The sequence below is a fragment of the Protopterus annectens genome, chromosome 5.part1, assembly GCF_019279795.1.
Source record: "Protopterus annectens isolate FY-2018-M chromosome 5.part1, PAN1.0, whole genome shotgun sequence".
NCBI classification, from domain to species: domain Eukaryota; kingdom Metazoa; phylum Chordata; order Ceratodontiformes; family Protopteridae; genus Protopterus; species Protopterus annectens.
Window position 1 is genome coordinate 321,060,614 of NC_056736.1, and position 26,967 is coordinate 321,087,580.

Genomic DNA, 26,967 nt, shown 5'->3' on the forward strand with positions numbered 1-26,967 from the left:
TTTTACTTGGGCACTATAACTCATTCCCATTTATTAATGGATTATTGCTACAAAGTCAATCCATTACCCGATGCTTTTCTTCATATACAATACAACACTGATTAAATGGGTCACACAGTGGTCATAGCAAAGCATACTTGAAAGTACAAACCTGAAACTTGAGGTTGAGTTTCTGAAATATGGAGCACTATCAAACTGGCGAACTGACAAACAATTTCTCAAATCTTCAACAGTTGGCAGCTGCACGTTGGATGTTTCTATAGGATTTCTCCTGATTGGACCTTCATTGGTTCCATTACACAGGGTAACTAACCTGTTATAATCATCCAAACTGCAAAAAATAGATAAGTAAACACATACTAGTGAGAACAAGAAACCACAAGCTCTATGTACATTCAGAGTTTCAAAGCCCAAAAGAATATATACATTTTTTCACTTTCTGTTCACAACAGAAAAAAATAATGCCATAACAAGTCTTGGTGTTTTAGATATAATCGTCAAGGCATCAATACAGGATTAATGACAACTGAAAGCAGGAGGCAAACTTCATAACTGCAAAGGCCAGTAGCTCACTCCCTGCATCTTGGGAATATTAGAGAACCAGAAAGTGAAAAAAAAATGTCTGCATCGTGTGACGTCAAGTACAGTTGTGTAAGGTGCGTACTGTAACAGTGGATCTTCAAAAGATTCAGTGTTCACTTACTCACCATTTAAATCATAAAGTTGTAAGCATATTCTACATTAATTCACCAGAAGGTGTATTGTTCTGTCATTAGGAAGACTTAAAATTACTACATGCCATAAAGGGCAGCTCCCCAAAACAAGGTATAACTGCCTGTTATCAATAGGAATTATCCTAACAAAACTGTCCTTCGCATATTTTGGTAACCTTAGTATAACTCAGTTATGTCAGAAATTTGGCTCAGACGTTTGTGTTCTCTATCAGTCAACCACACTGAACTGTAACTGCTTTTGCAGGCACCAGGCACCACTCAGGTATGAAAGTCGGTGAGGAGTCTAACATCTTGCACTTCCAAGCAGCTCTAACACATGCCAGTATGCAAGGGAGTGCTGCTTTTGAAGTTTAATTGTGAAATAAGAGATCTGCAGACACACAACTGTTCCTACAGGCTAATGAAAAGTAAATAATGTAACATGTCAATTCCACCTTGGTGGACACAAAACTAAAACTCCTAGTTCATACAGATCTTAAATATGTCACGAATGGATCCCCTATGAAAATCTGATGTACAAACTGTTAAATATATATTCAGTTATGTACACTCTGAGAAAGAGAAATCTCAGACTTGGTTCATACAATTCCACATTTTCACTGATTCAGTCCTGCTATTCCAGAGTTCATATTCTTGACTCTCAAAATATTGAATGCCTGCCACCAAGCCGTGAAAGTAACCATTTGGAAGGTCAGGACCTGCTATTGTGAGTCTCAAAACGTGGAGACGGAATGGTTGAAAAAACATACTTATATATACTAAGTCCAAGATGCTATTTCTCATAATATTCCCTTTTCTCTAAGGTATGGTGATCTTGGAGTTATTATGTCTAAGTTGGAGGAGGTTGCCACCCACATGGGGGGTACAGGGGGGGCTTGCACCTCCCTTCACTGTAAAAAAAGAAATTTAAAGGAAAACAGTGATTTTTGAGGTTCACTCTTCTCCTGTGTTTTCATTCTTTTTTTCAGCTTGTCAGCACTCAGCATTTCGAGTGTCAACATTTCAATAGGGAATCATCTTGGTTTTAGCTCATTATCATAGCTGGCTGATGTTGGGTGGGAATGAGACTACACAAAAAAATTAGACTTTGCATTTCAGATTAATTATATTGTTGACATCTAAATTGAATTATATTGTTGGCCCTTAGCTAGATGGATTAAGACGTTCATTCAAATCTGCTTAATAAACACACAGATTGCATGCAACTTTTGTATATCATAAGAAATTTTCCCATACTGTTGTGTCTCTGACAGCTGCTGGTGAAGTTAAGAGTAGGACAAAGCTTCTGGGCCTGCAATCCAGCTACCTTGGTTATCTTATGTCTATCTTTCATTCCTTGATTGAAGAAAAAGTTAGTCTGCACTAAAATAACTGCATGTTTGTGATGTCAAAAGTGGAATATGCCCTTTAAATGGAAGTCTATTTCAGCTAAACTACTTAAGAATTCAATATTATCTAACTATTTTATATATATATATATATATATATATATATATATATATATATATATATATATATATATCTGTGATGGCAGACTTCCACATGTAACAAACTTCATGCTGCTATATGAATTATTGCATTTTAATTACAAGGTGTTACATACCACTATGCAGGTAATGGTCAAAACATGTTAGTAATGCTAATGTTATATGATGGTATAGGTGTACTGAATGGTGAAAATGTGGCCACAGTACTAGAAAATGTTCTCAGTTTCATACCAGTATGAAATGTTTCATTAATTCACAATGTCACAATGATTTCTGAATGTTGCCTGAGCACTGGCAACTTTTCCACTTTTTTTTCTGGATGAGAACATCACCAAGCAAAACAAACATAATAAGCAAGGCCTTTCAAACAAATATGGGGAAGTTTTCCCAAGAGTAACATCTAATATATTTTTCAGTGATGTATCTGCTACAAAGATGTACCCCATTTTAGCGACACAATGCAGGTATTTCAAATTAAAATGTGCAATATTTGAATACCAGACTGCATCTGTTCCAGTGGACTTACTTCTGTGATAAGGCACTTTTGGCATATTACATTTTATTTACTTGCCACCCATAGAATGCACACATCATCATCATCATCATCACCAATCCCTATTTTCACATTTTTCTACCTGGGGTCGATATGTCATGTGAACCGTCATCATCTTTCTCTTTGTAATGCCACTCTCTTGCCTTCTTCAGCACTCATTCCTAACTGTCCCAAGTCTTCTCTCATGCAATCCATATACCTCTTTGGTGGATGCCCTCATTTCCTCTTGCCTTCTTCCTGTCTATCCCAAATCATCTTCGACAGATTAGCAAAGGCAACAAAATGTGTTTGGATCCTGGTTCATCGTTGCATTTTAATCTTCAACAGATTGCCTCTCCTTTTCTGCACATGTGGCCAAACCACTGTAATCTGTTCACTTTGACCTTTTCTGCAATTGGAGCTACTTTGGCTTCTATGCATAAGTTCTCATTTCTTAATCTGTCCCACAGTGTGCATCCTACCACCAATCTCAGACACTTCATCTCTATCACCTCTAGCTTCCTGAACTGCACTGCCTTTACTGCCCAGGTTTCTGTACCATACAGTAGTACTGGTCATACCACTGTTTTTTCATGAAGTTTAATTGTGAAATAAGAGATCACTGTTTTCCTTTAAACTTATTTTTTTACAGTGAAGGGATGTGCAAGCCCCCCTGTACCCCCCATGTGGGTGGCAACCTCCTCCAACTTAGACATAATAACTCCAAGATCACCATACCTCAGAGAAAAGGGAATACTTTGCAGTTTCATTGGCATTCTTCTGTCATATACTATACCTGACACTCTGTGCCTGTTGGCTGCAACCATCTGATTCTAGCTTTGACCTCCTCATTGAGACTTCCCTTCTCCTCAACCACTCCACCCAGATACTTGAAGCTGTCAATCTGTTCCACTATCTTCTCTTCTATCTCAGTTCTCAGATTCTTCTGATTGCCCCCATTTGCTACCATTACAACTGTCTTATCTTTACTAGATTTCATCCCATGTGCCTTCACTTTTGCATTCCATTCCTCTATCAATTGCTTAAGTTCTTACTCAGAGTCTGCCTATAATGCCACATAATCTGCATACAGCAACTTTGTTGATCTGTCTCCTCTGACCTGTTTGCTAATGTAGTCCATCACCAATATGAACAGCAGTGGGCTCTGAGATGAACCCTGGTGCACACCCTCTCCCACTGGGAATCCCTCTGTGAGACTGACTACTTTTCATACATGAGTCATTTAAGCAATAATTGATGACATTGGTGTGGTATATTAAGATTTACCCATGGTTGGTGTGGTTTAATTATGAGGGAGAAGCCCAAGGGATTAAATAAAGTCAACTGTGGGTAAATCTTAATATACCACACCACAGAGTCAGTTATTGCTATTATACAATGACATTATTTAAGAAAAAAATACTTACTTTTCTTAAATAGTGTCTTTGTATAATGGCGCTGTGCTGTCCTTCTGCGGCTGGTATATATCCTGTTGACTTTTTTGATGTACTGCTCATGTGTATGGGACTCTGTTGCTCCATTTTCCTTTTCTTTTTAAAAAAAAAACATATTGGACAGTTTAGGCATAGGAGAAAGACAGAATGGAGGAAATACAAGGAAAATCAGGTACGTGTCTTTAGTTTTGAATAACGTACCTGATTTTTCTAGTATTTTCTCCATCCTTTGGACAGTTTAGGGGTAGGAGAAAGACAGAATGGAGGAAATACAAGGAAAATCAGGTATGTGTCTTTAGTTTTGAATAACGTACCTGATATTTCTAGTATTTTCTCCATCCTGTCTCTCTGCTATGTCCAGAGTCTGGATTTCAGTTTTTATTTATTTATTTTTTGTAAAAAAAAAAAAAGTTAAAAGTTAGTGTATACCAATAGAAAGTAGTCTAGGCGACCAGACCTTTTTCCGTTGGTATATGCTGGGATTTACAACAGACACGGCAACTGGGCTGACCAATTAGGGTGCTCATTTTGGAATATTAATAGACAGTCATTGTATAATGAGTCTTTGTACATAGCTTGCACTAATTCTACCAATGTTTCTGTGACTTTTTCGAACCACAGCAGGACTGCCCAAATCAGCTTTCTTGGGACCTTAAAATATGCTTTCTCCAAGTCTAAGATGCCCAGTTGAACTCTTTCCTCATCTCTAGCTTTTTCCTAAACTAATTGTCTCACTGTAAACATTGGGTCAGTTGTGCTGCCTCTTGATTTGAACCCAAACTACTAATTTCCTATCATACTTTCTACTGCTCTACTTAATGAATCCAAAAAGAAAAAAAGAAGTCACAAACCTCCCAAAACCAAGGACACTCCACTCCAACAAGTCTGAATGACTATTCAAGGGACCTTGTGACACCCTTCCACCCTGGCCATCCTTCTCTTCCAGAAAGTCTGACTCTCCATTTTTCTCTTTGGTAAAAGATTGTTTCAGATAATGGGTTCTGAAAATCATTCAGTAGGGTCACAGATGGCAGTGGGAGGAAATTCTTTCTTTCCAAGGGGTCATTCTTCATCCTGCATATCAGACTGTTTTGTTTCTACATGTTCCTCATCACATGCTGTCCCAATGAGTGATAGAACCAGTTCCTCCTTCTCAAATGAGGAAAAGATTTTATTCAAGGATGTTCCTACTACCAAAGAAACAAAGAAAACATTTGGAAACCAGTTCTGGATCTTTCTTTCCTAAACCTGTTTGTGATAGTGCCCAAATTCAAAATTATGGCACTTCACAACCTGTTGCCTCTTTCTCCTCTTTTCAAGTTTTCTGGTAACACCAGATTTTCAAAATGCTTATCATCACATTCCTGTTTATCCAGACTTCAGGTGTTTCTTATGGTTTTGTGTGTCTGGATCATATTATCAGTTCTCTGCCTCACCCTTTGGACTATCACTTTCTTTCTATCCACTGCAAGAGTGTTGACAAAGTGTCTAGCTCCAGTTATAGCACATTCCAGGCTACAAGGTATCTGTAGTTTTCTGTATTTTCATGACTTGCTTATCTTTGCAGACTGTTTTTCAAAATGTCAGGAATCCCTCTCTCTTGGTTGAAAGATTTCTTGCACAAGCTGGGATTTCAAGAGAACATTCAAAAGTCTTACTTGACTCCCTCGCACAGGATTGTGTTCCTGGAATGCCAACTAGACAACTCATTTCAAAGAGCTTTATTTCCACAGGAAAAATAGATCTTTATTTAGATCTATGTCTAAGTTTTTCGGCAGATACTTCAGTCACTGACAGGTAATACCTCTGGATTTTGGGTCTCATGGCATCTATGATTCTTATGATAACCCTGGCAAGACTTCACATGAGAAAGATACAGTGGTATCTGAAATCTCTTTAGTTCCAGCATCAACACCCTTTATCTTTCAAATCCCAGTACAGGGGTTTGTCAGAAGAAAAATCACTTGGTGGAGACAACAGATATCCTTATATCAATGTCTCCCCTTCTCCCTCCCTGCTCCAAATTGGTCAGTCATCACAGATGCTTCAGATTTTGCTGGGGGTGCAGTTTCAGGAGAGATAAAAGTGCAGGTGGTGTGGGATACCAAGGACAAATGCAAGCACATGAATATCAAAGAGATGCTTGCCCTGATCAAGACACTCAATTTTCTAAACTATCTTAGGTCCTTAGGATCGCTTCAAGTGGTTACAGACAATATCACAGAGATGTGGTACATCAACAAAGAAGGGGAGACCAGGTTGCAGACTATCCATGTTAGCGTGGGATACAGTCTGTCAGAACAAAATCATGTGGCAGACAAACTGAGCAGGACCAGGGTAGAGACTTGCGAATGGAAACCAGATCCAAGGTTCTTACATACTTTGATCTGTATGTGGGGAGTTCCTCAAGTAGACCTCTTTGCATCCAATAACAATCTAACTGGCAAAATTCTGTTCCAGGACAACATGCAAGAAGGCCTGGAAAACAGATGCCTTTTCTTTTCTTTGGACAGGAATGTTCTCGCATGCCTTTTCACCCTTTCCACTAATATCCAGGGTACTTCTGAAGATTCAGAAGGAATCCCCTAAGATGATTGTGGTGACTCCGTTCTGGCCCAGGTAGCAGTGGTTCTCCCTTTGTTTGGAAATGGCCAGGGAAAACTGCCATAATCTTCCTCAAAGAATGGTTCTAGTCACATAAGAACAGGGGTGGTTGATATACCCCGACATCAAACATCTTCAATTGACTGCCTTAGAGATAGGGTCTTTATTCCTTTTAGGCACCTGTTTTCTGAGGGTGTGTAGCAGGTACTAATGGAGGCAAGAAAGCCTGCTACTAGAAAATCGTATCAGCAAATGGAAAAGATTTTCTAGTTGATACCTACAAAATAACCAACATTCATTCACAGCTAGTTGTTCTCTGGTTTTACAATATTTGTGTGTTACTATCCTATGACCTTTCTTATACCTCCATCAAGGTTCATGTATCAACCATTTCAGCATGTCTGCACATGGATCCTTCTTTTTCAAGGCAGTTGCATGTCAAAATGCTCTTGAAAGGTGTATTACTTTTTGGAAAGAGTTGGATTCTAGAAGTATTCAAAAAGCTGCTAGTAGGTCTAGATCATGGTTTGCTAGGACCATTCTCCAGGGGCTCCTTCCCTATTCGAAACATAGTTAGCTATGGTAATCTATTCATATAGCTAAGGCTACTGCAACAGTGAGCAATACGAAGAATATACGAAGAACATAGTACAGCTGAGTAAGTTGAACTTACTAACAGTACATGTTCCAAAGATCACTGCTGCAGTAGCCACTCCCTCCCTCCACCCCCTTGTTTTTTAGTGTGTTTTTAATGTCAGGGTGTGGACATTTATTTTTTGTTATTCCTATCCTTCTCCTTTCAGGGCTCAGCCTCCCTCTCGGTGCTGGCAAGGAAGCTCTGAAGGGCTCTCACCCAAACTTGTCTTTTAGTCATTAAATCTTTTTTTAAGAGAACAATTAATTAATTATTTGATTGTTTGATAGATGGTAGTTGAATAATTTGTGTATAAAATGGCACTTTCTTTCCATGATGTACTCCTAGAAGGGCATTTGTTGCTGAAGCGCTAGAGACTAGAGACGTTTGTGAATAAAGTATTTGCTGGTTTATTTTATTGTTTCTACTGGCCGTTTGTCGTATTTTCTTCTTTTGTCTTTTAGTCAGCTCTGCTTGAGCTGCTTGACAATTTGGGTGTGTGGAAGGTTCCCTGAAGCTTTAGACATTGGCTGTCTCTTATATCTTTAGCAGGTAATAATTCTACCCCAATGTCCTTTCCTTACAAAGAGGAAGTGTACCTGAGTTGCATGTTGGCCACTCTTGTATGTGATCTTGTAACTGTCTCTATTTTTGAATCATGTGTTGGCTACTATAAAGGCATTTGGCAAAAAGAACTCTAGAATGGCCTCTCATTCTTTATACTTGTTGCCCCACCCATGTGGACCCAGGCAGTCCTAATATCTTGCTCTGTCTGCCCTGATGTGTGCATTCATGTTTTCTTACTTTATCTAGTAGGTCCTGCAACTGCTGTCTGAATTCACTCTTTTCCTCACAGTCACCATGGAGAGTACACTACAGGCAAAGATATAATGCTTTGTTCCTCCAGCACCAGAACAGCTTTCTGTTTCAAGCATGCCTAACCATTTCAGTGTTTATTCACAGGAAAAACTGCAATAATCCACAATTCCTTATGAGAAAAAACACTTTCTAATACCTCACCCACCTTACACCTTCAAAGTATATCTTCATTAAAAAAAAGTCCTTTGGCTTTTCCCGGTTAGGGGTCGCCACAGCGGATCACCAGTCCGCTATTGATTGGCAGTGGATTTTTACAGTGTCGAGTTGCCAGCCCAGCACCCAACCTTCAAAGAAGGCACACACACACCTACCATGTCTTTAAAGTTCATTTGACTAAAGGGAGGACTTGCAGACCCCACACAGAAGGCACTCCAGCTGAGAATAAAACCGGAGAACTGCTTGCTGTGAGGTGACACCGCTAACTGCTACACCACCTCAGTCTATCTTCATTATTCCCTAGAATCCTTTTTGTAAAAAAAAGAAATGAAAAATTATATTGATGACTTTTGTGAAAGTGTGAGTGAGACAAGAGTATTTGCTATCCAATACTCTAAAATAAAGCACCATGTCTTAAGGAGATAAAAGAAAACGGTATCAAATCCTTGCCTCCCATTTCTCTATTTACTGAGCAACCTGGTCACCCTATCCTGCAAGACAATACTAAGTCCTGCAGCTTCCTAGAAAAGAAACTTTTAAAGAGAATCCCAGTACTGTGCTGCCTTTCTCAGCCCCTCACCTGAAACGTTAAGTTCCCTTTTCTTATTAGGTACAGTTCCAAAGTGATTACACTATGTGCTTCCATAACATGACAATTACAGTTTGCTTCTGTTAGCACAACAGTTTGCAGTATTGTGAAATCATATTTTCTTGAAGAACGTAAGAGCATATGTGAAAGGGAGCAAGCCCAGCCTCATGTGTTATATATTTGGCTCCTTTTTATGAAGACAGTCATTTATTACACTTTCAGCATTCATTATTATTCAGCATTACAGTCAAAGAGTTAGGTTCCATTAGGATTTCTTATTCCAACAACTTGTTAGAAAGGCATTTTTAAACAACTGATGCAATTTTCTGTGTTACAAGTTATTTTAATACCTTTCATGATCTAACCAAGTTTCTCCATACAATGTGGCTTCTGTTTCCATAATTAATTTCCCTTTGAAATATAACACACAAAGTGTGCTAAATGTTAAAAAAGGGAGATGTGGCATAACAGAAACTCAAAAGAAGTATACAAATTACAGATGTTTTACAGTTTCCGTCTGCAGTATCTGATGCAGCCTTGCAGTTGTTAACAGTCTACTGAATTGTTTCAACTCATTCTAAATAAAGCAGTGTGCAGAACTAATCAAAATACTCTTACTAGTTTAGCGCTTTTCTTATAGAGAGCATTTATATTACTTTTAAATTATAGAAACCTATACCCCAAACTGCATCTACTCAGATGTATTCTCAGGATTCTGAAACTACTTAGTAACACCAAACATTTTTATATATGTAGTCATACAAACAATGTCTCTTTAACTTTGCTTGGGTCTTTCAAATTTCTGTAATTGATTAATTATTTAATTATTTAATTGTTTGGTGTTATGCTTAGTGTATAAGGTGCAAGAAAAGTTGAATGTTTATTCCTTTGAAGCTTTTCCAGTTTCGTTTGGTTGGTTTAATTCGAATACTGTTGGTTTTTCTCAGTTTGCTTTAAGAGACTGGATGCTTCTACAATGTCCACTTTAAATGGCAATGGATTTTTATTTGCTAACTTGGCCAAAGAAAGGGATGACAAGTTAGCTCAATTTGATCCATGGACTGTATCTGGTAATAACACCTTTGATAAAAAATTCGAAGATTTGAAAAAATTAAGAATGAAAGAGACTTCTTTATTTTATGATATACGTTTGTAGGAAAAGTACGTTGAACTTTCTATCACACCTAGAGGTGTGAGAATTGACAAATTACCTGCTTACAAATTTTCAGAGGATGAGAATGTTTATTTAGAGGAATGGAAGGCAGCTTCATTACAGTGCTCTCTTAGCTGGCTAAAAATTCTAATTAAATGCAACCAGAGAAGTCTGGAGTTAATCCAAACACAAATCGCAGAAGGTGAGGCCAGTTTAGCAAATGAATATCCTAACTCTGCATTTGTTTCTGCTATGAAAAGTATTAATGATGAAGTTTCAAAAGAAGAAGTTGATGTGATCTCAAGGAAGAAGAAAAAACTTAATAGGGATGTCAATGACTTTAAAAAGAATTTGGCATACTCTTGGCAGCGTAAACGGAAGAATGGTTCGTTCCAAGTGAAGGGAGCAGAAGCAAGTTCACGTAGTGGCCGTGACTCGTCAGTTTCTTCATCGGATACAGCTGGAAGCAAGAAAAGTGTTTCGTTTGAAAGAATGGACATAGCAGATGATACTGGGATAACCTCTGATACAGAAGAATCAGGTAGATGGAATTTTCGTCAAGGCTTTAAACGTAAATCTCGACAAAAGGGTCGCAATCGAAGATACTAATAATGCTACTTTGTTGGACTGTGTTTCGTTTTCTTTTTCTGCCTTTCAAAACTCCGGTTTTGATAATGGCGTTAGTGCGCAAAGCAACGTAAATTCTATGCTCATTGTGAATCTGAGCGACTTAACTGTTACTTCCGATATGTTGCTGGTATTAGAAAAAGGCAGTAAATTTGTTTCGACTAGGATACCAGCCCTTTCGGAACTTCTGCTAGATGTTAAACGCTTCTGTAGGAAGCTTTATTTAAAAGTGTTTTTTTAATTGAAAAATATGCAGTTTGATAATGTTGCACTAAGTGGGAGCGCCAATATTGCCAATGCTGATATTGATTTTTCACATAGTATTGGTGATTTGTCCATTCAAGATGATCCTTTAATGGATCTTTCTTTATATGAATACAACACTGAAGTATTTGGTGATTTTGATGTGCTTGGTTTTGATGTTGAAAATAATTTTGATGTTATTTCTGATTCTGTGAGCATTTCTGAGGATTCTGAGCGTTTTGTTACTGGTTATGGTAAACTCATAGTGCCTCGTTTACCTATCTGTAGTTCTTTTTCCCCCCCAAAAAATTCTCCTGTCTTGAGGGCTTTTGAAAATGTTCTGTGCAAAAAAATAGAAACTGAATATGCTGTGTTTCTTAAAAAGTACACTAGATTTAATCTTACAAAGCCTGAATGGTTGGCTTTAAAGGAAATGAAAGAAATTTCTAATAAATATATTTTTTGCACAGCTGATAAAGGGGGTAATTGGGTCATTATGGAAAGATGTCATTATTTAAAAATGAATTATGATCTCTTATGTAATGACTGTATTTATGTGGAATTACCTAATAGCCCGATTAGTGAATTTAATTCAGCACTTTTGGAGATACTTGAAAGGGGCGAAAGATTAGGTTTTCTTAATAAGAAGGATGTGAAAAGATTGTTTATTGTTAACCCTAAGGACCCTAGGTTCTATGCACTTCCTAAAATACATAAAAACTTACGAGATCCCCCTGGTCGCCCCATTGTATCTTGTTGCGGAGGTTTTTTGGAACATGTAGGTATATTTTTAGATCGTATCCTTAAAAAAGAGCTAAAGAATGTAACTTCTCACATCAGTAATACCAACCAGTATTGCCAGTTGATCAAAAACTTCAAATGGGAAAAAAACTTTTTACTGGGCTACTGTAGATGTAAAGGCACTTTATACCAGTATAAAAACTAAATTTGGTTTGGAGGCAATTGGGAAAATCTTAGGAGAGGGTCCACGTACTTCTTTTGTTATTCTACTTTTAGAGTTTGCACTTACCCATAATTATTTTCTTTTTGAGCAAAGAATATTTCTTCAGAAAGAAGGGACTGCTATGGGGGCTAATTTTGCCCCCACTTATGCCATCCTATTTATGTCATACTTTGAAATTAGTTTTTTACATACTTTAGACTTCTTTCAGAAAAATGTTGTCTCTTACTACAGATATATTGATGATTTAATTTTTATCTGTAAGGGAGATAGACTGGGTTTTGATACATTTGTGAAAACTCTTCAACAAAATAAATTTGGTTTGGAATTTACATATACTGTGAATTCTTGTAAAATCCAGTTTTTTGATATTTTGTTGTATGTTGATGAAAAAGAACTAGTTCAATTCAGACCTTTCAGGAAGGACACAGCCTGTAATAATTTCTTACATGCGAGTAGTGCACATCCTGCACACTTAATTGAGGCACTACTGTTTGGGGAGTTTAAACGTATCCAGGAACACACCTCTGAAAAACTTTTTTTGAATTTGGAATTTGAAAATGTTAGACATAGATTAATGACCAGAGGTTATTCTGAAAGTCTGATTAGGAAAAGTGTTGATAGATTGTTAAATTCAAACAGGATTGGCAATAGGACAAACAAAGTTTTTCTAAATAGTTCTAGAGATAATGATTCTGTACGTGATAATATTGTCAGTATATTTTTTGTTACAAAATTTTCTCCTTTTTCCACAATGATGAAAAACGCTGTAGACTTTTTATGGCCAATTGTTTGTAAAAATGAGGAGATAGGTCATCTGTTTCCACATCATGTTTCTTTTTCCTATGGTAGATATGCTAATCTTAAGGAAATTTTGAAATTCAAATTTAATTTTGGTGATCCTGTTAGTTCAGGGAGTGTTATTTTGCCTCATGGCATGTTTAGATGTGGCAAATGTAAAATTTGTAAAAATGTTAAGAATCTATCGGGCAGCACTATTAATGGGGTGAAATATACTGCCCACAATAATTTTAACTGTAAATCATGTGGGGTAGTGTATGTGATTGGCTGTGATTGTGTTCCATCTAAATATTATATTGGTCAAACAAAACGCCAATTAAAAATACGTATTTTGGAACACATGGGTGATGTTCGGAATGCTAGAACTGATAGCCCGATTTCTGAACATTTCAATACAGTTCATAATGGTAATATGGACTCCTTATTTTTCTGTGCCTTAGCCAAACCTATATCAGGTAATACTGGTAATTACCTACAGAATCTTCTGAACCTTGAAAGTAGATTTATTTTGAAGTTCGGCACTTTGAAACCAAGGGGCATGAATTTAGAAATTAATCTCACGATTTGAGCATGTTATTGCAACATTTATCTTGTCAATAACATTATTGTTTTGTGATGCTCCTCTAGGCAGCTTTTCCTGTATGTATTTTGTATGGATTTTTGAATGTATTTGTTTGTATTTATATTTAAACAATGTCTTTTATATATGTATTCATACAAACAATGTCTCTTTAACTTTGCTTGGGTCTTTTAAATTTCTGTAATTGATTAATTATTTAATTATTTAATTGTTTGGTGTTATGCTTAGTATATAAGGTGCAAGAAAAGTTGAATGTTTATTCCTTTGAAGGCACTCAGCCGAGGTACCAGAATAAAATCTTTTGCAGCTTTTCCAGTTTCGTTTGGTTGGTTTAATTCGAATACTGTTTGTTTTTTTCACTCTTCAAGACTAGCCTTAATGATCTTATGAGTACCCATGAGCTCATCCCTGGTCTGACATGTTTTTCAGTCATGGAAATGGGAGGCATATCTTGATGGTGGTAGCCTATGATCATATATGATATTGATGGTGTGTATTCCAGCTGACTTCTCCCCTTTGATTCAACTACCCTCTCATTCAGGTACCTTGTCCTCTTTAATCAATCAACATATTTTGCTCCATCAACTAGCAGCTTCAGTATATCTTAGACTCTTGAGTTTTCTGCACTGATGATGCTGACCCCTTAGAGCTCTTTGCTTATCACAATCAAGAAGCCATGACTATCATGTGAACATCAGCTTAGGCCTGCTAGAGCAGAGGCACACTAGTTTTCTACCAAGCACTGATTAGTCAAAGGTTATCAGGTACAAATGCCCCAAACAAAAACAGAAAATGCATTATCTGTTCTACATTGGGTCTACATCTAGCTATCTTCATGTGTCAGTTCTAGATCGAAATTCACAAAAATATATTTCCATATATAATTTGCTTCTTCATATAGTCACATATAAAATTGTGATAAGTCAGTCCCCACCCAGCATAAACTTGACTCATGAATTAGTGACACAACATGGGAAGATAGGAAAAAATTGGCTTAACAAGATTAGTCAAGTAATGTACCCACTCCCCCAAATTCTCATGGCTGTGCACATCAGAATCATGATACTGGCTACATCAGTGAACTGCATTGCTGCATGGGAGAGGATCTGCCCTGCCTGCTTGACTTAAAACTTGAGAAGTGTAATCTAGCCAAGAAACCCCAAAGACGCCTGTGGCCAACAATGTGATACTGACACACATATGTTCTCATATCCATAGCACCATGGGAGGATTACCTAAAGGAGTGCAACCAGAGTTAAACCTGATGAAAATATCCTACTAATATATTCACTCCATCTTCTAACAGTTTAAACCTACCTTCTCAGCTGCAACAGCTCCAGTAAAGTCTGCCATATTTCCTTAACTTTCACAATATAAACCTTAAAGCAATACCATCTTATATTTAGTTATGTCAGGTACCTGGATGGCAACTCCCAGATTTGCTCTGAGTTAGTGCAAAATGACAAAAAATACACTGAACCCACAGACATTGCCAACATCCTGGCAGACAGGTTCAGTGCAAATTTCTCCCCCCATCCCCCCCAAAAAGAGCAATTGTCCATCCCAACAGAATGTAGCCTCCCTGACATCACAGATGAACAGGTGAGACCTGCCCTCTCCAAAGCAAAAAACACAGCATCAATGGGACTGGACGGTGTTCCGGGCTGCGTCTTACATGAGCTTCAAGAAGAACTTAACCCTCACATAAAGTCACTGTTCAATCTCAGCCTTACTACAGGATATGTACTCAAGGAATGGTGTACAGCAACAGTGGTCTCCCCAAAGGTGGTGCCACATTGAACCCCAGAAACTATCGCCCTATAAGCCTGACTAGCCTGGTCTTCAAAGCTATGGAGCGTATCATCATGGAACTCATAAACAAAGACATCGGGAACCTCCAGACACTGGATCCTACCCAATTCGGCTTTGTTAAGGGCAGATCTTGCCTCTTGAACCTGGTCATCTTCTTTGAAACAGTTACCAGGGCCATAGATGAAGGGAAGGTAGTCCACACAGCCTACCTGGACCTCGCAAAAGCCTTCGACACAATACCCCACTCGGGCATCATAAATAAGCTCACAAGCTTAAATAACCCCTATGTCATAAGATGGGTTGCAAACTGGCTCAGGGATAGAACCCACATGGTCAGAATTGCAGGTGCCATGTCAGACTCTAAACCAGTTACAAGTGGCGTCCCACAGGGTTCAGTCCTGGGACCTCTCTTGTTCGGTATATATTTCTCTGAGGTACAGGCTAACACGGAAGGACTATGGCTGACCAAGTTCACAGATGACTGCAAACTGGGTGCCATAATCAACTCTCCAGCTGACACAAGCATCCTCCAAAAGGGTCTCACAGAGATGGATAACTGGTGCCAGAGCCATGGCCTAAAGCTAAATGCCAAAAAATGCATAGTCATCCCCTTTGGGAAAAACAAAGTGTCCACAAATTACCACATAGGTGGTAATCCATTAAGTACGGAAGAAGTAATTAGGGATTTGGGGACCCAAGTAGATAGTAATCTCTCCTTTGACAATCACATTGCCAAAGTGGTTAGAAAGACCTTCTATATAGCCCACCTTATCATAAAAGGTTTCACATGTAGATCAAGAGAGGTCATTGTGCCACTCTACTCATCAGGCCCATAATTGAATACAATGCCCCATTTGGGATGTACTTTACCCGACACCTGCAGCAACTGGAAAGACCCCAAAAGTACCTCACCAAAAGGATCAAGGGACTCAAACAGATGCTCTATGCAGTTCAGATAAAGAAACTCCAGCTCTACTCAGTTGCTTACCACCTACTCAGAGGCGATCTGTGCCTGACGTATAAAGCCATGTCCAACCCAGAATTAATGGACATGCTCCACCTCAGGAAATCCAAATCCCTTAGAGCTACACGCTCCAGGGACGTAAACCTCAGCACAGAAATAAATAGGACATGCTGGAGGGACAGATTCATATCCCAGAGGCTCCCCTCACTCTGGAACAAAATCCCAATCCAAGTTAGGCAGAGCCCCTCACTGACCCTCTTCAAGAGAAATCTTGACAAGTGGATGGGAGATCGTACGTTTACCCCTGGGATCTCTTCTGGGTCCCTGCTAGACAGAGGCACAATAAACTAACCGTAAAAGGGATATCTTTTGTGACCTACTATTCAAAGGCACGGTCTACTAATCTAAAAGGGTGGCGAAAACCAAACACACTCTGGCTAGGCTTATAAATGCCCTAGGGCAGATAGCCTAGTATCAACCTATGAACCTACGAACCATCGTTCTACACTACTGCTACTATAACAACTACATGCACTTCAGTAACATGAAATTCGACATCCTACACTTTCAGTAGACTGAAACCTCTGCATTTTTATCTCGATATTCTAACTTTTGACCATATGGTCATTCGTGATTTAAAAGTACATATATATATATATATATATATATATATATATATTTCATATACAAACAGCAGATTTGTTTTCCTTTTTTACCCTTTATTTTTGGTAAAATCATAGGTGTTACTAATGTCTGGTAAAGGAAGTTAATATATGTTGAATTTTAAGGTGGACTTACAGATTCACTGCTGTAGTATTGTATCTTTTTTTTTTTTTTTTTTTGGAAGTCAGGCAGGGTATGGGTGTATTTTGCAAATAGTGATGCTGATTTGTACTAGGAAGGAAGTGCAACACTGTTTCAGTAGACATTAATAGTAGTAGAAACACATAACTGCTATAAAACAGTGGAGTACAATCAAAGTGCATATCAGAGCAGCTTGCCCTTAGCTATCCGCATGCATTTACACATATACAATGAGATGCACATCTGTGCAACAGTACAATTCATAGATCTCAGCATGGCTGAGCCTCTTTTGCACAAGAAGTTTATAAATCAGCTCCAACTCACAGTCCACCACTTTTACCTGCACTGAGCCACGCTCACCATTGACAGTCTGCAAAAACAGTGAACTAGCTAAAAGGAATTAGTAAGTCAAGGAAGATCCATATATTAGTAAGAAACACAATGGGTGGTGTAATGTAGTGAGATTTGTTGTCCAGCTCCATTACTTAACTGTTAAACATGTCAGTTACTAGTATTTTACAGGCTTATAAATCCCAGTTCTTTGAATGTGTTAGGTGCTAATTTCAGCTGTTTGCATTTGGTAAGGGTCTTTCTGAGCACAGTTTTTGCTGTCAATGAGTAGATATAAGTTAAACAGTAAAATAGAAGTGATTTGAAGTACATCACAATGCCATACCCTAAAAGGAATAAATTATAATTCTGCGTATAGGTATTATAGGTTACCATGACAGACAGAGTGTAAGTAATACTTCACTTACTACCCTTCTCCAATGTGTATTATGACCTAGCATGAATGAAACAGTTTAGGTGTCGTGTGTGGGAGACTGACCTAATTTTGTTCCAATATGTGCATGTAGATTATAAAAGTATGCAGTAACAGGAAGAAAGACTCTGGCGAGACAACTTTAGTCATGATGACAGACACATCCTCATAGCTGTTATGTGTATCCACAGGAAATCTCTAGTATGCCTCATAAATGGAAATGTGTATGGTGTCATTTTTCATAGCTATGTGCATGTGAGAAGGTGCTTAATGCTGACAAGTCACACTGTAATGGCTGACAGCAACAGGAAAGTGATTTGAAGTAATTCATTACATACATTATCTTAGCTACTAAATATATCCTAAAAGAAAATAGTCACAGCTGTAGATTTAATCATTTCAGCTGATCTTAAAATGTCACACAGTACTACACATGTAAGCATTAAGCATACCTCTCAAACTTTGACCATTACAACACTGGCTATTAAAACATATACCAGAGGGACAGAAGGAGAAGGAGCACTTTCTTATTTTTTACATTAAAATGTCCAACTGCAAACTAGACAGAAAGGGGAAACTTCCCTTTGCTAACACATCTAATACATTTGACTCTGATAAGAATGTTCCTGGAGTCATTATAGGTGATGTCATACGAATGTTGCTGGAGTTATTGCAAGTGATGTGATAAGAATGTTGCTGGAGTCATTAGAGGTGATGTCATACGAATGTTGCTGGAGTTATTGCAGATGATGTGATAAGAATGTTGCTGGAGTCATTAGAGGTGATGTGAAAACCAATACTCTTTGACAACTGCCAGCAACCACTGCCATGCAGTGTGGAAGTTTAGCAGACGACATATGTCACTATGTACTGCAGTAATTAGAGTCTATCACAATGTTTAAACAAGTGCATACAGGCAGGCTAGTAGCTAAAAGAAGCAACTTCACTGATTGCAAAGTAGATAGAAAAGTTGTGACTGCTTTTTGTAAGGCTTATGCACATGGGACCAATGTTCATAGAAGAGCAGCTAAGAATTGCCAAAAGTTTCAAAAGGTACTTCAAGTACATACGATAGTTGCAAAATATTCAGAAAATCTTCATTTGAATGTCATTAGTACCCGATTTGCATAAATTTGTCCAAATCATCTTCAAACTGCTTTGTTTAAGCATATTTATCTTCTGAATTTCACCAAAGATGAGCATAGGAGCAGACAGTGCAAATTCCATTTAGGACTAATTGCAATGACTATGAATACTGCCTTTATTCATCAGATCACTAAAAAGCAAGTGCATAAATACTGTACCATATTTAACTCAAGGAATGAATTACCACACAAGGTGGTTGGGTGGGTAAATAAGGCATAACAACCAAGACTGAGAATTTGTAAGGAAAGAATTAAAGTAATGTTTGTATAAAAAATACCACCGCAAAATAAAAAAAACATCATTCAGATAACTTTTACTGCTGCTGAGCTGTGCATTTAGAGGACTGTAAGGCACATTTTATGCAACTATTTTTAGGCTCCCAAAACAGAAAGATATATATGTGTAGAGAGTTCAGTTAAAGGATACTAAATGGAGGGGAATTAAAAGGAGAGTAACCATTTCTGTAGTCAATAGTGGTTATGACAATTAATGGCAAAAGTCTCCACACCAGAATGAGTGTTTGAAGGCTGAAGTGAAGAAGGGTTCCATGTGAACAGCAATTGAACATGGGTCAGTTGGTCCTGAGAAATAGATGATCACCATTCTGAAGATGGATGGGTGATGTTCTCCATTGCCCTTGGCTGATCGAAATGGAGTTGGGTTTAGCTCCCTGAATCTGGATCAGCAGAGACAGAAGCATATCGATGTTCAATGCGTTGATGCAAATGATCCTGGAGAAGCTGGCAGGGGCCCCTGGGAGAGTTCTCTTTTCTTTGTAAAGGGCAGGACACCCTTGAATGGGTTAACCCTGAAAGAGGGGACCACACCCTTGCAAATTCATCCTGGGTTGACACCCATGTCCCTCATGGACAGGGGTAGCTAATGTTGATCACAGACCCACTCTGTTCATCAATTTGTTCTGCAAACTACCTAAAAAAAGAGGAAACAGGGAGACTTGGGATTAACATGGCTAGGCTTGTAAAGGCTCTAGGGCCACTAGCCTAGTAACCTTCTATGTACCTATGAACCTATAAGAACACTAGCAGCTCTACCCATCAAATGTAGACAGTGGTCCTATTACAGTGATAAAGTAAATATGTCAATAAAGACAGCAGATGTTCATTTGCAGTTGTGCATGTTTTCCTTACTATCTGCAATGAATATGGCTAAAGGGTTGTGTATCCAGTTGCAGTAATAATGTCTGTAACTACATATCTTTTCTGCTTTAAGAGCACCGGCTAGTAACAATACAAACTGTGTTTGGATAACCAAGGTTCAAGCACTAGCAGGGTGTCACATCTGTATAACCTTTGCTTGAACACATAATTCATAAATCCTGTGTGTAATCAGCAGTTATTAACTGCCACCAAGTGCTATAGCATGGTTTGGCAAACATGTAAATAGACTGACAGAGAAATAGTTTCAGTCAGCCAATGAACAATTTCCTTACAAGGCCAACAGTACCTTTAAAATCTTTAATGCTATTTCAAAAGAAGAACTGCCATTTGTATTTTTTTTTTCAAAAAGCAGACTTTTTTAAACAGTTTAGTTTGCTACAAAAAAAGTGATAAAATCAGTGTTAAACTCCAACAAACAGTTAACACCAAGGTACATTGCTGTGACAAGAGTAGCAGATGACACAGTAGTTTGGGCATCTAGAAGCAAACATGACACATGTGTTTGCATGCAGTCACACACCTGCCTGCGTAACAGTAGTGTGTGTATTTAGAAATGTGTAATGTAAAATACTGATACTATTGTACTAACATACATAGTTACCAAGTTTAATGTTGTAATGAGAGTGTCATAGTTCAAGACACCACATTGACACTTCTATGGGTTTTGCATGTAGAGCACCTTACCTTAAAATTATATTATGTGGTAGAGCATTGAAACAGCATAAGTAAATGACAAGTTAACTAAAGTCATTTGTTTCATTGCACATAATGCTTAATTGATGTGTGCAAATTACTGCCTGAAACTTTTTCTGGACATTTCGTGGGTGTAGCCATGGACAAAAACTGAGCAAACAAAACTATTTTTTTTCTTTTCCAAATTAAATTGCAGCTTCTGCTAATACCAAAAGATAAATACTGCATTTTAAACCTCTCCAGTACCTTAATTTATGTAAGATGTTTAGTGTAGCACATACTGACATACTGCTTACCTGCAGGTTTGTGTATGGGTACATAACAGACTGTGTGCCTTTTTCTGTATAGTCTGAGCAGCAGTAAACAATCTGGGATTTCTCTCTGCTGTGCTATATCTTTGCTAGTTATTCTGCATTGAGTATAATAACCCATGGTCAAACAATCTGCACATTAATGAATACAAAAACAACAAAGAACTCATACATACCTATTGCACACAATTTCCCAGCGTGAGAATCTAGAATTTGGGCTGATTAGACTGGGATCATCAGAACTTTGATTGCCAAAGAAAGAATCTGTACACACATCACATTCATTTCTTCCAGTTGCAAAATTCCAGTAGGGCAGTGCAAAAGAATCATTACCCGTGAGTCTCTGTAAAATAGTATTACATAGCTGCTGATGTTAATTCTTATGCTTTTTCCAGCATGCCATACACATGTAAATGTGAAAAGCAACTTATTTGCAAACAATGTCCAAACAGTGTTTCACATCATGATTTACAGTAGCAGCTACAATAAGAAATTATTTTTTTTTACTGATCCCTCTGCTGACCATCTAGCTCGTCCATCCCAGCCAGATTTATGAGACAGTTTTTCACCAAAGCACAAATCGACAATTTCAAGTCATCTGTTAACAGTCAGGTAAAAAACTACACTGCACTGCCAGGGCAACAAAATGAATGCTCAACCAGGTGAAGTCTAAACATATATGTAATAGAATTATTACTAAACATACACACACACTATGGTTCTGTGTTGCTTGCTCAAGGTGGCAGGATTGGATTCAAATGCCATACTAAAGTTCTTAACTCTGCTCCATAAAGCTATTATTTCTTCTCTTCCTTTCTGTGTTGCCCATCTCTAGTTGAGGAATGCTATTTCTTCTTTTCCAACTCCCATCTAAATTTATCAGACCAAGTTATTTATATGTCATTATATACTTCAGCCAAGTATTTCTTCCTTAATAAAGCACCCATATATTTCCCTTACCCCTGAACAATATCAGCATATTCAAAACATTATGCTTTCCTATCTCTTTCCATCACTTCTAGCAGTTCATCGCATTACGTATTCTAATTCAACTCCATGTTTTGCACCCCAGTGCAATTCCTCAGTTTAGAATCTGGGGATGGGACTTTATAATTTGATGAAAAATGTAAAACAAAATCAGTGCTTCAGTGTTGATGGCACCCATCTCTAGCCTTACAATTTTCAGTTTTTCCATTTACAAAAATGGAAGAGTCCAGCTGCCTCCAGGAAAAGTAAATACTTTAATTCAGTCACTTCTGCTAGAAATGGACTGTGAAAAACAAAGCTTAGTATTTCCACACATATGTTATATCTGAACAAATCCACAGTGACCTTTACAAGTACAAATAACTGTTTATTCATAAAAAAATTATAAGCACTTTTGTTTCATACAAAAAGAAACTTCATCAAATAAAAGTATCAGCACCATGCTTTTACTTTTATTTGATGGTTTCTTTTTGTACATAAGTCTTTACCTACCCTCTTTGTATCTGTTTTTTTTTCCGTAAGACCGTCTCTATACTCCAGCTAAAAACAAAAGATATCCCATGCAAGAATTAGACACCTTGATAAAAAAAAAAAAAAAACTTGCCCACCTCCTTCCTTTAACTTGCGTTAGCTACACCATTTGTCCTACTAGCAACCAGCCTTCTGATGATCTCAATCTATCTATTTGGTAACCGGATAGGTGGACTGGTTCTACGACCCTTTTCAGCCATGAACCTAGTTCAGAGGCAATAAAACAGTGTAGCGGGCTTTCATTAGGTTTTATCAGTTTACATGGGTTTCAAAACAGTTTTTCTAGAAGAAATTGCATCTTAAAGGCTTAAAACTAACTCAAGAGGAGTTAAAAAGAGAGATCACAGAGATAGGCCTAGAGCCTAAGGAGAGACTGCATGTGTAAGAAGAGTTAAATGGAAAAGGGGAATGGTTGAGAGATCTTAATGCTCCCCTAAGATCAACATACCTTAATATCAATATCCACTGATGCTTATATGGCTCAATTTCAGATTTTATCTAACCCTGCTTCAAATCATTTTCCCTGTTTTATTTTCCACATTGTTTTATACAAGCAGATATGCATTTCTGAAAATGAAGAGTAAAGGTTAACTCTTCACCAAGGAGTTTGAAGTATGGGGAACAGATTTCAAATTAAATAGTGGACAGGTGATAGCACAATACTACACTTTCAGCTGCAAGTGGACATGGCCAATCATTGGCAAGATTTGGACAGGATCTACTGCCACAACAGTAGACTGAGAACTTTAGAGGCAATGGAGGAACTGCCATACAGAAAGCATTGTTAACTAAAGAGTAAATGGAAAAATCATATAAACATGGATGGGCAGATACTCATTCACTGCTATACAATTTTTTTCCAAGCCACATTTTTTTTCTAATATAGTCATTACTTCTCTAAAAGGTCACTAGTATATAAAATACTTTTAGGCTTCATTTTATTACCAACATACACAGTCCCCTGCTAAGAGTGAATGTCTTTTACTTACAAAATTATCTTATAAACAAAGTTTTTATGCTGCAATATGTGTGATGACATACTGGGTTCCATAAAACACTCCCTATAGCAGTGTTGAACAGTAAGTCAGTGCATGATGTTGTCTTACCTGGAGATCCCTCTCCAACAGCATCAGGTGGTATCTATGCCATGTCAGAAATGCAGGTCCTTGATGTGAAAAATCTATTGCCGTAAAGGGCCTGCCTGGTCCTGTTAAAACACAAAAATACACAGATTTCAGTCTTACTGATCATTGTATGTGACACAATAATGATAAAGATACACATAAGAGACAAGGACTTTGTTAACCACAGATATATAGGAGGTTCCGATTTGGCACACTGTCAGAGGAGCTGCCATCTAATGTACACATTTGTCTGTACAGCATTGCCAAACCTATATACAGCTGCCCTGATCAAGGGTATATAAAAGTAAGCCCAATGCATTCCCATCACATCTGCAAAATATACAAAAAACTTTCTTTCAGTTAACTTTCCTGCTCTTCATTAGCAGAGATGTGCAGGACCAAGTGATCATCCTTTTCTATGCCAAGACTTTAACACATACCTAACTGCCTCTGATTTTGCAGAATGTCCACGAATTTGTCTCATATTATTGCTCTGTCCTTTGCATTTTTTATTTTCTAATAAATCACTACTAATACAGTCAGTCAATAATGCCAAACGTTAGAGTTACGTACTTCTTATTCTTCAGACTATGCATGCTGATGTTTTTAATTAACTTTCTAAGTGAATTAGAGTTGTTGTGTCTTTCGGCTTTTCCCGGTTAGGGTTCGCCACAGTGGAACTCCGGTCCGCTAATGATTGGCAGTAGATTTTTACGTGCTGAGTTGCCAGCCCTGACGCACAACCTTCAACGAAGGTACACCCATTCACGCATGTCTCCACACAGAAGACACTCTAGCTGAGAATCGAACAGGACAACGTCTTACTGTGAGGCGACAACGCTACCGCAGCACCACCACTGCAATTCTTCTAAGTGAATTAGAGTAATTTTTAAAATTGTCCTTAATTTTGGACCTTTTCCAGAATCCTTGAGCAAAGAAGTTGAGAGGTATGCTTGAACAATGCAATGGACTGCCAAGAATGAAGCCATAAACATAAATCTTCCTTGGTAGAGGTTATTAGTTTAGTCTATCAATATTGATGAAAAATCCATGGTTATCCAACAGTTAACTACCTACAAAGTACAGTACATTTCCAGCAGACCAAAAGAGTGCATTTAGACAAACTGGGATTCACAATGTACCCCACAAATTCAAGTACCAAAGAGCTATTGTTTTTTTCTTTCCAATTATATAGTGAGAAAAACACTCAGCATCTTTGCCAAGCCACCAATTTATTGCTTCTCTAACTGCTTGTCAATGACTTAGAACCAGAGTAGCTCATAAAAAATCACAAACCCTCTTTTGGGTTTTATTCCTAATACAGCACTAGTGCACAGTGAAGAAATTATGGACTGAAACAGTCTTTGAACAAGAATTTAAGCTACCAGTCATGGCATGATAGTCCTACCTCTCAACCTCTTAGCCTAAGAAATCAGGATAAAGCCTAACTTAATGGGTATACAAAGGTCCAAAAATGTGACAACATTTTGCATATTGCACTTATAAACCTAGAAAGTTGATGGAATGACAGGTTTTGTTTTACTATGCATTTTATGAAAGATATAACATCTGAAACTCAAATGTGTGTCATTATTTAGTGGAGTCAATCCTCAGTGATTTGCCAGAAAATCACAAGTTCTGTGAGGAACAGCCCAAAATTTGAAGCAAAAATCTGGGCATTCTAAAAAAATGGACAGCTGAGAGGTATGGTGACTGTGTTGTATTGATTGCCCAAATGAAAGTAAAGAAAGATCTTTTGCATATAAATTTGGTGTTTAAAAGATGTCTAGAGGAATATATGTCCTGTCAACAAACCTTTGGTTTTATTTGGATATGCAGTTCTTCCTCCAAACTCCATAAGCTCACACAATTTTCTTACCATCCCACTTTTTCATTTATCACTTTTCCTTTTGATTCTTTACTGAAACTATATGCCTTCTCAAGTCTTTGGGTCATTTTTTGTCATGTGCAAAATTCCACTTCGTGTTCTAAACTGTAATAATTCATCCCTTTTTGAAAAGCTTTATTTACATGGCTTAGCAGAGTAAAATTATTTCATACTCCATCCCATGCTCAGTTTTATTCAAAGTCCTGATAAGCACAGCAGAACTTCCACACCAAGATGTTTAAAGGTAGTTATTAGGCATGCAGCCTAGGAGGCCACTCAGAAGCTTATCCTATTTTCCCATTGTCCCCAAAGTACTGTTTGGTAAAGTGATTTCTTCAGTGTAACACAGCAGGCAAATGAAGAGTGAGCAATCAAATAGTGGACTACAAGAAGCATCTTCTTAACAGCTCACAGTCTTAATCATCTGTGCTTTCATGTACTATTTATTAACTTTGCATGCATTTTTCTTCTTTCGTAACAACATTTTAACAAACTTTCAACAAACCACCAAAAGCACATCTCACTTATATCGAGAGATATAGGATTTTTTCCTCCTGATTCATTCTTTGCCAGCTTTATCCTTCATTTCTAGGTCTTTCATTAATTATTCTTTTTTTCTCTATAAAGTTCTTTACCTTATCTGGTCCCATGGGATACGGGAATGAAGCCTTGACTACAACTCAGATAACTGACGTTCAGTTAGCAACAAGTGTGTGTGTGTCTGTGTGTGTGTGTGTGTGTATGTGTGTGTGTGTGTGTGTGTGTGTGTGTGTGTGTGTGTGTGTTTGTGTGTGTGTGTGCGTATGTGTGTGTATATGCGTGTGTGTGTATGTGTGTGTGTGTGTGTGTGTGTGTGTGTGTGTGTGTGTGTGTGTGTGTGTGTGTGTGTGTGTGTGTGTGTGTGTGTGTGTGTGTGTGGGACTGGGGGCATGGGAGGATGAGCTTTAAATGGCAAAGGTAAACTTGATCATGACAGGGAGGGAGGGAGGCTGCCAGGACTACAGGTAACAGCCACACCTAGCACTCACTAGCTGCATCACCATCCTGTAATGGCAGAGTATTCTCATGCTGCACTGGCAGGGATTTTCCTGATGAATCAGTGAGTACAAGGTATTTATGATGGCACGCACACACACACACACACACACACACACACACACACACACACACACACACACACACACACACACACATCCCCCCTCCTCCTGACCAAGCAGTCCACAGGCAACCTAGGGGTCAGCTCCTCCTCTGAGAGACTGTCTAACTGACTCAGTCCCTACCACCACATTCTCACTGCCAGGGGAATGGATGAATGAAAAGGGCTTCCCAAAC

At 38.0% G+C, this 26,967-nt stretch overlaps 1 protein-coding gene across 1 annotated transcript in view; it reads right to left on the reverse strand.

Annotated features, from left to right (window-relative positions):
• DCT (dopachrome tautomerase) overlaps positions 1-26,967 on the reverse strand; it is a 220,206-nt gene that overhangs the window by 23,118 nt on the left and 170,121 nt on the right. Inside the window, exons 3-5 of the mRNA XM_044072999.1 lie at positions 23,730-23,830; positions 21,282-21,448; positions 152-331 (exon numbers count right to left, since the gene is read on the reverse strand). Of these exons, the coding sequence (XP_043928934.1) occupies positions 152-331; positions 21,282-21,448; positions 23,730-23,830 (448 nt within the window). The remainder of the gene's footprint in view (positions 1-151; positions 332-21,281; positions 21,449-23,729; positions 23,831-26,967) is intronic.